At 38.0% G+C, this 13,610-nt stretch overlaps 1 protein-coding gene across 2 annotated transcripts in view; it reads left to right on the top strand.

The window, feature by feature from the left end:
- Nucleotides 1–13,610, top strand: part of SBF2 (SET binding factor 2) — a 234,373-nt gene that overhangs the window by 115,965 nt on the left and 104,798 nt on the right. For both annotated transcript variants that reach the window (XM_082282867.1, XM_082282868.1), the window contains exon 6: nt 2,059–2,164. In XM_082282867.1, coding sequence (XP_082138993.1) covers nt 2,059–2,164 — 106 coding nt within the window. The remainder of the gene's footprint in view (nt 1–2,058; nt 2,165–13,610) is intronic.

A 13,610-nucleotide genomic window follows, 5' to 3' on the forward strand; every position in this document is an offset into this window, starting at 1 on the left:
TAATGTGTTCAGGAATATTTCTGCTTGCTACAGAAATTTTTTTACAGGCTTGCTTTCTTTGCCATTTTCTAACATAACCTTCATACCAGTTCATTTATGCGTGTTTATTCCTTGATGGAGTTCAGGATTCCCCTGGTCTCTTCTTTGGTAACTCGTTTAAATTTCTGTTTCCACAAATTTTTTTTTAAATGCTAAAAAGTAACTCCAATGTGGTTTCTTCAGAGGAATTAAATATTGCAAATAGCCCATGCCTTAAAAAAAAGAAAGAAAGAAAAAAAAAAAAAGTCTTCTAGTGAATAGACTTCTTTTAGCTTTTCACCTGTGCTTTCTGTGAGCAGAAAGTCAGGTTGGTTTGTTGATTTACTTTATATAAATTTTTCCAATACATTTGTGGGTTTTTGATAATCCAGTTGGGTCTTCTGTGCTTGGTTTTTGCTTTATGCTGTGACACTGATGGGAAGTTATGGTCCTTACTATTAAACAAACTTGGAAACTACATGTGCAAATGGCAACGTTTTTGCAGTCAATTACATACAGAGCTTTCCACCCAACCTATGCATTATCAACCCTCTTGAAATCCTACAACTCCCTAATTCTGTTCTGGCTTTTCCATAGCCCTGGATGCTTTGGAACTTCTCTTAGTGCTGAAAGTGTCAGAATGTCCTGTCAGCTTAGTCAAGATCTACCTTACTGCTCTCCAGACAGCCACTTCTCTGGTTTTGTATCTGAGGCTTTAGTTTTTGAAGGGGAGTAATTAGATTTTATCTCCTTGTCAGAAACCTTCTTTTCCAGTGGTATTTGAGCCTTGTATTTTTGGTTTTGGTGATCCACCTGAACTTCTGGCTCTGTTTCTATCCTCTCTTTTTTTCTCCCTGCCCATAAATGCAGCTTTTCTCAGTGGCTGTTTCCTCTGCTAGAAGAGGAAGGAAAAGTCAGGCTCCTTTGGTTGTTCCCTTCTGCTTTCTCTCTTCAAATGAAACGCTCACTCATTTCCAGCTTAAATTTGCTAGTGTCAAACTGTCATTTAAATCAGAAATTAAGTGTTTCTCTTTCCTTTATAAAGCCTTGTGCTTCCAGGGCAGGATCTGAATTACATAACTTAGAGTGGGAGCACTCTTGTGACATTTATTTCCAGAAGTCCTTCAGGAGCCTCCCAGGTTATTCATGTTCCCACCATGGAAATCGTCAGCTGTGTAATGGGTTACTGACCTCCATCCAGGTCTGCTGCTGAAGTGCTGGGGCAGAGCATCTCTGCTACAGCTCAGGGACTTGTTTGGGTTTACTGGGGGGATTTTTGGTTTCAAATACCTGCTGTGCAGCAGCTAAAGCTTGCTGCCTTCATACATTTCCCACCTTTGCTGTCATACAGAGTGAAGATTTACCACACAGAAATGCCCCCCAGCCCATGGGAGTTAGTGGTTAGAGGTAACTAACTGCTTGAAATCACTCATTGCTTGAATGCCATGTGGATTTACTCAGAGGAAAGCAAGGGTATTTTGCAATTGCAGTGTTGTTTGGGATGCGATACTCAAATGCACTCCTTTCACTCCCATTTCCTGCCTCCCTCAAGGGAGGTATTTTCTTGTGCTGGAAAGGTAGCTGAAGTTGTAACTCTACTTTAATGTGCAGAGCAGGAACACAGGAATAGCAGAAGTATCCTCTTCAATACCCACAGGTCACAAGTGTGTTCATCCTTAATTCGTGCATGCAGACAGTAGATAGCAAAGAAAGCCAGTTAGCAATACTGTACGTTTTTCTGATTTAAATGGATTTTAAACCTTTTTTTTTTTCCAGGAGGTTTTTTATTGTATTAACAGAGATGTACTTTTAACTGTCTTCAAAGCCATAACTATTTAACTAAGTGTAAATGCAAGGGAGACACTGTCATGCTATACATTCAGGGAGACATATCACTGTCCTCAAATTGTATTTCAGACCTCTATTTGATTTTAAATTTCTGTATACAAAATAAATAATTTTTGCAGTATGAATCACTTATCTGCATGGCGACAGCTTGTTTATTCTATATAAATTAAATTTAAAAAATTCTTTCTACAGAAATTGTTTTCTTTGGGAGCCGGAGACCGACAGCTGATACAGACTCCTCTACACGATAGCCTTCCTGTTACAGGCACCAGTGTGGCTCTTCTCTTTCAGCAACTGGGTATGTCTAGGTCTGCTTTGAAAACAAAATTATTTTTCTAAATTATAAAATGAGGTATTTTCTGTTCTAATTCAATTCTAATCATGTGCCTAAGACAGCTGCATGGTAAATATTAATTTCTTTTGAATGAAAGAATGACAAATTGTGCTTTTATCCCCTAATCAGACATTCATAGAACCCTTTTGTACATCCTGCCTGTGGTAAGTTATCTCCAGTATTAGAGAGTCATGGAATAGTTTGGGTTGGAAGGGACCTTTAAAGGTCATCTAGTCCAATCCCACCATGTAGTATCTATAAGTTACATGGGGCAGAAGTGGGTGTGGCCCCTATTTAATCACGAAAACTTTCATGTAAAAAGATTCCCTGCTCCACTCCCCTTGGATATTGCACAAACTCCAAAGAAAACCAAGGAGGTTTTTAATGAAGCTGGTGTGACCAAAAAGTTTGTATAATTCTGTTGTTGTCTGTTACTCCCAATCTTCCAAGAAGATGCTCTAACACAATCCTCATCAAATGTTTACATGTTCATTACAATTACAACGTTGCATCACTGCTACCTGGGTACCTCAGTACTGATCTCGTGTCTGCCATTAAATTCTAACGCTCTTAGTCTTCATTCCGTTGGCTTGTGGAGTGACTTTGAATCATAAACTTGTAGCAGCCATGGATAAAGGCACAATTAATAGTCTTTTCTGAACCTGTGAACCTCATATTTATTCCCAAGCAACCAAATGGCCTCAGGATATAGGTTGTCATCCATTCTTCTCTCACATACAGAGTAAGAATGAATGGAGATCAGAAAGACAGTAGTGAAGAACAGTAAGGGCTCATGTCACAGACAGTATCAGATCTGATGAGCTCAATGCCATCTCCTACTAAGACGATTTAATTGTGGACTTCCAAAAAGAATATTATTCCAAAAAGAATATTGTAGTTTTGTTTATGGTAATTTAAATTTTAAAAAAATTGTGGCTAACATGGTATATAGGTGCTACTTAACTTCACCCTGAGGTTTTACTTGGCTTTTTATGTCAAGATTCATTATGACTGCTCTGATCAGATAGCTGGCAATGTTTTGAACATGGACAGGCCCAACAGTTTTTCCCCTTTTCTGAAGACATAAAATGTGGTGTGAGGTACCATAAGTACAGCATGTTACACCATGTGGTCTGGTATGTTGTTCTGTAAGTATGGTGTGTGTGACACTTGAGGCAGTTATTTAGGCTGTTAAAGTGAAGGTTGCTATAAATTCACAGTTCAGAAAATGTCAAAGAAAGTGAGGCTTTCAGTTAGTTCTTAGGTAATTACCCTGTCTTCTGGCACCTGGCTTTTGTATGGCAAATTGGGATGGGAGTGTTTTGTCACAGGATCAGGCTGAGGAAAACAATGAAGACAATTCTGAAAAGTCATTGTGTGCATCAGATTTATAGAGGGAAGCCGTGAAGACGGGGTGGGAATGCAAATATATGGAAGAGAAAACTGAGGACCATCTTTTTCTCTTGTTGTCTTACTGAGAGCATATTTTGCAGGGCAAGTTTTTAAAATTCCTCTCATGTACAGAAAGGAATTATAAAACTTTTCAACTTTAAAATTCTGTCACACACATAGGGTTTAATTTAATATCATTAACCACATGTTATTAGAGGGTTAATATATACAGATGGATGTCATGTAAATTCCTAAATCTACTGTAGCAGAGAACTGAAGAGTTTAGAATTTAACCAGGACTCCTAGATTGTTGTGCTAGCAGTCAAAAATTCTCTACCTTTATATTTTGAATTTGTATCATTCCTTATTAGCTCCTGCACACTTTCCAGTATCTATAACCTCAATTTACTCTTTGTCTACCATTTCATCTTTTGTTTCCTGTATTCCATTAGCCTTTTTGCTGTCTGATTTCTGTGGTTTTGCTGCTCTTCTGTCTTACTTTCTCCTCCCAACTTCCTGTGAATTTGGAGGTTCTGTCTTTGTTGCTTTTTGGTGGCCTGTAAGAAGTATGAGTCAGTAAGCTTGTGCTTACCAGATGCCCTTTCTAGTCATAGTGCACACAAGGATATGAAGATCAGCAGAAGGAGGGGGAGAGAAAGGGAGATAAGGAATGAAAACTCATTGCTCAGTTTCCTAGTTAGTGATGCTTCAACTGGCCTGAAGAAGGGAGAGACTGAAGAAAGTGCATGGTTGTAAAACTTGACGAATCTGGTCACGAGAAGCTTGCAGGCATACATCCTGCTTCCCTGAAGGGGATCATGCAAGTTCATGGACAAAAGAAAGAGCTGTCTCCCTACTTTTCTGTTGTAGCAGGATTTTCTCTTTTACAAGGCTGTAAGAACTATCAGGAAGAGCTTGTCTAGTGGCCTTGTGTAGGTCCTCTTTTTGTGTCTCCCTATTCTTGGGTGTGACAAGGGTGGTGTAGTTGCCTGGGAATGGGCCTGGTAGTAGTTAAGGAATAGGCAACTAAGTGGACAGGTAGATTTTTTTTTAAAGCAAGTACTTGAACACTTTGTAGAAGGCTGCTTTTCCCACCTCCTATTTCTGACCACTGTTTTTTTTTCATTTCTTTGTGTCTTGGGGGCGTTGTTTGGAGTTTTTTCCCATATGTGCCTCAGTTGCCAGCTGATGTATCTAAGTATCTGGGGATACAGCACAATGGTAGAATTGTCTTGTGTCTCTAAGGACCTGAATTAGAAAATGTTTGTGTTTTCATAGTGTACCTCACTTACCAGAACAGCACAAAATCCCATTCCCATGTAGGTGGTGGGCTGTCATCATGTTCTTAGTACCAAGACTTGTTAATTCCAAGTTTTTGTTTGGATTTACTAAAAAAAGTTGTTAAGACAGCTACACGTGCCTGTTTGCAATGGTTCTTACCTGGAAAAAGAGGACCAGGAATTACGAACAGACTGTTTTAAATAAATTCTCATTTATTCTCACCTTTCATGTAGTCTTACAAAGAGTTAAAGGCAGCGAATCCAAAAGAGTGTGGTAGAACCTACTGGCTCATCCCTTTGAGAAAGTTTATTTTCCCAAGATAAGGCCTAATCCTTTCCACTGGAGATCACAGCTGAACTTGTCAGAAGTTTTTGTGCTTCTTGGAACAATATTCACACTTGCTCTGTTTCTTTCGCCTGGTTGTAACAGGAGATTAACACATGTTTGTCTCTACAACCTGGGCAAAAGCTTTCTACTGCTGTTCAGTACTTTAGTGACAGCTGTTATCCCATCCAGTCTCGTGTTCCGGACACAAATATTGACCAGACCATTTGTCAAATAACAACACGTTCAGTTACTTCTCTGCTGGTACAAGTCACTTCATCCTATCTCAATTATTAATAGAAAATTGAAGAGTAGCTAGAAAAATATTTGTCAAGTATATAAATCACCTTTTTAAAAATAGCTCTTTCTTGGAGGAAGGTGGGCAGCAAGACAAAATTTATCACTATGAATAGACACAAAAGTAATTGCAATGTTTATTTTGAGAAATATTGTGCAATAGTAGCCTCATCATGCTTTTTCTGCTTGGCAGGAGTGTCAGCAGATGACCCTCCCTGTATTACCAAGTCCACAGCATATCTGGAAACAGACCTTATTTTTGCTTAGGCGTTAAACTACAGTTGGGAAAAATATCCCCAAAGGTTTTAAGCTTAGTAATAAGGAACAGCAGTGTTTGACATTTTAAATCATACCTTCTTTTCTTTTTTTTATTAAAAGAAGCCTAATATATAGGAATAATGTGACAAAAACCAGGCCTGTAGCTGGATCACTAGAAATTATTTAATCAACAAAGGATTAGGTGGAAAAATAGGAATCATAAAGTTACTTTAAAAAATTGACCATGCTAGCAAGAAGATTTCAGTACTCTTCTGTTTCTTCTTGTCTTATAGTAAGATGGTAGATATCTATAGAAGCTTCAAAATGCAGTAGCTTTCTTCAGGCTCAAAGGAGATTTAGGTTATATTTAGGTTATATTTCTCTCCTGTCTCACTGCATTAACTGTACATTCCTAAGTTTCTGCCTTAAGCTCTTTTCTCCAGACTCCAACCCTACTTGGCTTCTCCATACGGGCATTCAGCAGAGATGTATTCAGTCATTTGGATCTGAGACATACATTTCCATTTCCCCAAGAGGCAGGTTTTTCTCAAAGGAAGCCAGGGCAAAAAATTAGTGACCTAAGGAGCAAAACAAGAAGCTAAGGTTTAACCAGCACTTCTGATTTTTGCATGTGTCAAGGACTGGTAGCATGAATCACACTGCTAAGCTGAGTAGAACAATTTTGAAAATGAATTTTTCTGAAGAATTTCTCTCTCCTTTCCAAATACTTAATCAAAGACAAAAGAGTTTTCCTTCCTTTCCTTCTTGTTTAGTCTCATATCCGGTCAGTTTTCCTATGTCCTTATTTCCCCTGTTCTGTTTTGTTTGCCTGTACTTGTTTTCCTCCTCATGTCTTAAATGCACCACTCAAGTATTTTCAGTAAAACTCATACTGCCTTTGTGTTAAAAAGAAGTAATTTTTAAAGTGGCAAAAATGATACTTTGAAGTAATGATACTTCTGGATGAAGACACAAGGTAAGGGTGCTTTGGAATCCAGGGCTGTGTAGAATAGAGATTAAACAGGTGAAAAGCATAAAGATAAATGGTAATGGTAGGTGGAGCCAGGTTGCTCGGCAAGCTTGTCTTTGATTTGTCCAAACTGTGCTGTAACTGAAAGTGCTAAACATCATTATCCTTCAGCCTTTTCATGTATTTTAAAATATTTTTAACTAGAAATCCTGTATCTACCATTAGGCAGTATATGAAGCCTGTAAAAGAAGTACTTAAAGGTAATACAGTGTAGTCGAAGACTGCAGTGTCATTAAATATCTGTAATTCCAGATACCAAAAGTGATTGATTGATTAAACTTCTGGAGGTTATTACAATTGCACAAAATATAAATACTAGGGCAGATGTTTGTGATGATGGCAGAGTTGCTAAGCAGGGAAGTACTTGAGTACAAGCACTTTAAAATGCTCCACTCCAGTATTGATGTATTTTCTTAATGTGACTATTCAATTCCAAATTTCAACATTGTGACTTGAGACTGAGAAGTTCGGAGTGTTCTCTGTCCTTTTGCCCTGCTTGCCTTTCTTTTGCATCAGAGCAGATACTTCTATGATACCACAGAGAGCTACTTAAAATTAAATAATTAATCAACAACAAGCAAGCAAAGAGAAGTGAATTATTTTCCATGGAGTGACACTGACAGAGATGATTTTTGTTGGTTTAAACAATCGTGGAGCCAAACCCTGTTACTGTTATATGGTGATAAATCCAGTCAAAACATAATGATGGGATCATATATTAATTGTCATACCTGTTTAGAATTTTTTTGAGTTGTATAATAAAGTGTACAGACATAAAAAAAATGCTGTATTTACTAATTTTTCAGATTTGTTAGAAACTCATGAAGAATGATGGAGGTTTGTTTTTTCCTTAATATAATGAAAATGCTGTAATTTGTTTGGAGGGAAGATCTTAACTGTGGCAGTTAAGAATTTTTTTTTTTTAATTATGGTATGCTTCTCCAACTCTGTTTGGAAGTAGATATTTGTACATGCAGAGGGATTTTAAACTGACAGACTTGCACTTTACAGCTTTGGTTAACTCGTGAAAACCACGTTTTTAGGATGGTTCTGTAGTTGTGCCAATGTCATTCAGCAGGTGTTCTGCTCTCAGAAGAAATCTGTGCATAGGCTGAGAGTTGAGCAGGCTCTGTCCTTGGTTCTTACAAGTTCTATTTCCTTTGGAAGCTGATGTCAGGGCCCTGGGCAGCCCCCAAGGCCCTCCTGGCAGGGCTGGGCTGTGCTCAAGGCCAGCACTGCTGGGCACAGCTGCACAACTTTGGCTCAGGGTGTCGAAACATGAGAAAAGGAGGGGCCTGTTGGCCTTGTCTTGGGTGCTGCCCTTAAGCTCAGCCCATGCCCCCATGGCCTGCCCGAGCCACAGTTGTTATGCTGGGCAATGACCTGTCTGACCGGGATCCTCACCCGTGGACTGCACATGCTGGCTTGGTCTCAGGTCATCCTCATGACCTGGGCTTGCCTTGTGGTCACTGTGTCTGACCTGGCTGCCATCTCTGGCCCTCACCCTGACCTGGCCATGCTGACCTGGCTCCCTGACTTGACCTCAGACCCTCTCATCTCTGTGGCCTTGTCTGGCTGACAGAACCAGACCTACCAAACTCATCTTCTCTGGGTACTGCACCCCTTGTTGGTGCGGGCACTGCCCCTTCCTGCCTTGCTCCATATTTGCCTTCTGTTATGGAGCTGTTGATCCCTGGCAGCTGGTGGTTCTTCAGTTTTCACTGCTTACTTTCTAAAAGTCTTGAGCTGGTACTTTGGTATTAGTTCTTCACAGTAAGTTGCTAAAAATCAAGCTTTACAAGTCCTACAAGAGATGAAATCATGCACCATGACTTCCTGGTATAATTTGATTCTTGGGAAGAGAACAAGATTTTTAAGATTTTCTTGATCTTAAGACATGAACACTGATCAGTTTCTGTGTTCTGCACTAAAGCTGGCTTCATCTGTTAACAATCTTTCCAATGTTTTACCACTTCCCAACACCCTGCCTCAGAAATTATGATGTGAGCTACTGGGGCTATAAACAGTGAAAGTGCCTAGTCTATATAACAACATAAAATATAACCTTACTGTGATAATTAGAAAATACCTATCAAATCAAAAGGAGAAAAACTGCATTATGCTGTGCCTCAAATTAGTTTATTTTTGTGGTAGCTAATTTTTAGACTCACAATACTTGTAGGACATGCTATGCTTTACATTTTTATTCTGAATAAAAAAAGTAAAAAGTAACAGTCGCCCTGCTGCTTAGAAAGTGTAGTCTCCTTTAGAAAACATAAATCCCAAAATAAGGTAGGGTCTTAAAGGACTGTTTAAATTGTTGGCCATATTACAGCTCATACTGGCTTCTAGAGGCTGCTTTTTGAACAGTGTTGGAGTTTTCTGCTGTACTCTATCTTTTTAGTTTACTCCATGTCATAGACGATATGTATTTACCTTTTGCTGCTTTTTACATCAGTATTGTTCAGGGAGAAGTCAAAAGTTACAGAAACAGGTGAGTACCAAGAACAGGCTCATATAGAAAGATCATGAGTTATTTAAGGCTAGAAGTTAAAAGATGATTTCTAACTGTAGGACGAGAAATGTCCTGAAACACTTTCGGTTGGGAATAGTAATGCAAAGCATTATCAGTACATTTAAGATGAAGCTTCATCAGTTTGGGGTTGTCTCATAAAGCTATGATGGAAAAAGGCTGGACTCTTTCACTGTTTATAGACCCTTCGGTCCCGTATTTCTAAATCCAGGATATATTAAAATATGCAGAATTTTTGCTTTTGACTTCGTTTGTTGACACTTTGAGTAATGCTTTCTGTAATAAAATAACTTCTCATTATTTTAATTCTGGTTTAGGGGAGAAAAAATGTTCAGCTTCTCATGTAATGTATTTTATGCCAAGAGATGACAATACCAAATTACTGTATAAATGGAAAAAGACATTCCTGATGAATATATATGTGTATTTGTATGGCTGGGAGACATTATGAAAGGGTCACTGCACAGTCAGCACGTGAGCTGGCTTATACTTGTTGACTAAGAAAATCCTAGTGTCTTTGACATAGAGCAAGAATATTTTAATATTTCATTATGTAGGGCAGCAAAGGAATGAGAGATTTAATTTGCAGAGCATGTGAAGAGTCCAAATGCAGGCATTTTCAGTACAGTAATACCTATAACAGGGAGTTGCACTAAGGGTTGATGTGGTGCCCTTTCCACATCTTACCTGTGTTATGAGATTTCAGTGATATGAACCAGAAGTTTCTTTACCTCTGTCAGGTTGTTTATACAAACTTCTTACCCAACTCACTTGATTTTGTTCCTTTCCACGAAACATCATGCATCACGTGGTGGGAACATATATAACCTTTGTCGATTTTTAGCAGCATGTGTGATTAAATTAAGACTGTTTTATTGAGGTATATACACTTCTAATCAGTCTTTGATCTTAATAAATTGTATACTCTCCAGCCTATGGGACCTGGCATCACATGAGTATATGCTGTTGGCTTATGTTCTAGTTTTAGGTTAAATCCACCCTGGCCAGTGAGTTGCAATTAGCTCCATAACTCAGCCAAAGAGAATTTACCATTCAAGCTTTCCAAGTAGATTTGTGTAGTTCATCAAAGAACAAATAGATTATGAAGGGATTTGATGTGGCATTTACTGCTAATGGGCCCTTACTGCTGCAACAGCAGAACAAAAGAAAAGTGTTCTTTTAGATGCTGTTGGAAATAAAGGGACATTGTCATAGTGAATTTTATACAGGGACTCTTCTGCACTTCCAAGTAAAGGCATTTTGTGGACAGTCACTGAGGCTTCATTTCCCCAGCAGCATACACTGCCAGGCAGATGGTCCTGTCTGGAATGTCCACTTCCAGTTGCACGGTGCTGCCACATCTCCTTTGCTTGACTCAGCTGTGCTGAACAGTTTTATCTCACCACGTTAACAGAAAATATTTGGAGGGTGGAAGGAGGGAGAGTCCCATCTGTCTTCTGTCAGCAGTCTCAGGTGGTTTGATGCTGTGGTTAAATCAGACCAATGGCCAAGTGCTGCGGTGAGAACAGACCAATCCCTCTGCCAGCTTGAACTTGCTCACTCTTGTGAGCTTTGCTGCAGGTGTAGGGAAAGCAGCAGCAGCAACCCTGTCAGAGAGAGCCATTAGGGCAGATTCCAGTCAGGTAATACCAAACTATTCCTTGAATACATCCTGCTCAGTGTTTCTGTTTGCTTGACACGTGGGATACACTGGGAGCTTGGTCAGTGTCCCCTGAGATGCTGCTGTTGTGGTGACAGCTGGCAGAAGGCAGGAATCTGGAATGACTTGGAGGCCCTGTATTTCTTATATCCAGTATTTCTTGCAGAGTACACTGTTTTTCAGCACAGCAAAGCACACGACATAAGATGCTCATTTACTTTATATCCACTGTGAACTTGTAATTCCCTTTTAATGAGGCAAGCTGTGCCGTAGTTTATTTTAAGCAAATTATAAATCTGAGAAAGAAGAGTTATCTGACATAAGTAAATAAACTTGAAGCTGTGTATATGATAAAGTGCTGTAGTTAATGAGCTGTTTTTTTAAAAGGAAACATTTCAAATAAGAGAAAAAATAAAATTACGGTATGCTCTATAATGATTCAATGAAATTTATTTAAACTATTGGGTGAAAATTTGTTTTGGGATATTTGAGAAGAGAGTAATTTCCTATTTACAGCAGGGCTTCAGAAAACACCTCTCAGAAGAGTGTAAACAAGTTATTGTTTTCCAGAGATGAGAAAAATGTAAATTCCAAAAAGCAAGTATCTAGTAATGGGCAAACAGATTTCAGAAAGGCAAAAGAAGTTGATTTCTGCTTAGAGAAAATACTGAAATGGAGCCTACTGGGAACAGTTTGCTTTTCTTTCCATTTTTGCTGGTATGAGTGCAGGCAGAACTTTTCTCACTATTCCGAAGGAGGCTTGGTAGCTATTGAATCATAAGAGCTTGCAAAACTATAATTTCTGAACTTTAGTGTTAATACTTGTGGTGAGAGGAAAAGAAAAATGGTTCTATAGACATTTGCTTCCATATATTTGTTTTTGTAAATTAATATATAAAGTTTTGCTCTCTAATTGCAGTTTGGGCTGAAGTATCTCTATATTAAGGAAGTCAGGAAAATCTCAGAGAATTTGACAAAGAATTTTTAAAGTTTGGTAAATGTTTTGAAGAGAATCCAGGCATGATCTTTAAAGAAAATAAAGTGATTTTTTCACCGTATTCACTCAATTCTTCAATTGAATATTCGTCCTTTTATGCTCCATGAATGTCAGCCAGTAGTGGCTGAAGATTGCTCTAACAGAGTATCCTGATCAGCCACATCTGTTCTTGTTGTCTTTGCATTTATTTGGTTATGTCAAAATAATGTTTCTGTAGTTACATTCCTTGAGAAAGACTTTGTAGTCCTTAGACAGGAAACAGGTATGTTTGCAGTTTCTTGTGTATCCTTGACCATTTTTCCTGTGTACAGTTCAAGAATGACAATACTTTTCTCATTCTTAGCTATTTACTTTCTAAGGATCCTAATGGTGTTACCCTCACTCTGAATTGTTTTGTTAAAAAACGTTTTCTTCTGCTTTAAGCGAATCCAGACAAATTATGAAATCTTAAAAACAAATCAGGTGGTTCAGAAATATTTAATGCTCCTTCTGAATTGTAAAATGTTTGTTGGTGGCTGAACAGAATCCTCCTTTACTTCCTACCATCTATGAATCAATTTGCAGAGATTGTAAACTTCTCTAGTTTTGATTACTTAAATACTTCAGCAGTTGCAAATAATTTCTCAAATCTCAATTTTAGTTTTGCTATTAGAGTACAGAGAGATAATTTTGGCTAATCAAACTGCTATAAATAATTTTTATAACGTGCACTTATTTTTTCAACATATCTTTTGATGTATGTGGGAAAAAAGGTTTTGCAAAATACTTGGTTCAAACAATAAAATCATCATTCTTGAAAGGGCTATTCTAAAGAATGAATGAAAGAAAATCACCTATAAAAATTTCTAGAAACGTGGGAATATTTCAGTAGCACTCTCCCCCACCTCTACTCATGGAAACTGGGCAGCATTTCAATTCATTAGTGTGTATCCATTATCCCAGTCCACTCAAAATTATTTTGCAGAATTTCGTTGAGTTTCTGTTAATGTGGACCTGTGAGGGTTTCACAGAAATTCTGTATCCTGATATTAATAATTATATAGGTAATTAGCAATTAGTACTCAGATTACTTGTAATTATGAAGGATTACTGTTTGCCTTTATTTATTATTTTTTTCAGGGTTGGAATAGTAGGTATTTATGGGATAAATATCCAAAACCAAATAGCTTCCTATTTTAATTACCTTTCTAGATAACTAAACAAGTAAGCAGAAGATGAGATGTGAAATCAGACATGAAATTAAATCATATTTCAGCAGAATAGACTATTACTCAAATGATAACACCTGCACAGATATAAAGAACACACAGTAAGAGAACAAAACCTTCTGGTGTAATCTGGTAGTAAACAGTTCAATATTTAGAAATAGTGCTTGCCACCCTCCTTGTAGGAAAAGATGTTAGTCTCATATCTGATTTCTGTGAAAATTCTTCCCCTTAACTAAACTGACTTTTTGTAGCATCTATCAAACATAACCTGTTTATATGGCCCAGACATACAATCAGTAGCAAACTTTTAGCTGGTAATGCAGGTTATGTTTGTGTAATTCAACTTGCTGCCTTTATGTAAAATTGGCATTTACCTCCCTGCCACATGAATACTTTCTGTATATGAAAGGGTTATTTGTCTGGTTTACCT

This window comes from Coloeus monedula, assembly GCF_965178545.1.
Source record: "Coloeus monedula genome assembly, chromosome: 6".
Classification (NCBI taxonomy): domain Eukaryota; kingdom Metazoa; phylum Chordata; class Aves; order Passeriformes; family Corvidae; genus Coloeus; species Coloeus monedula.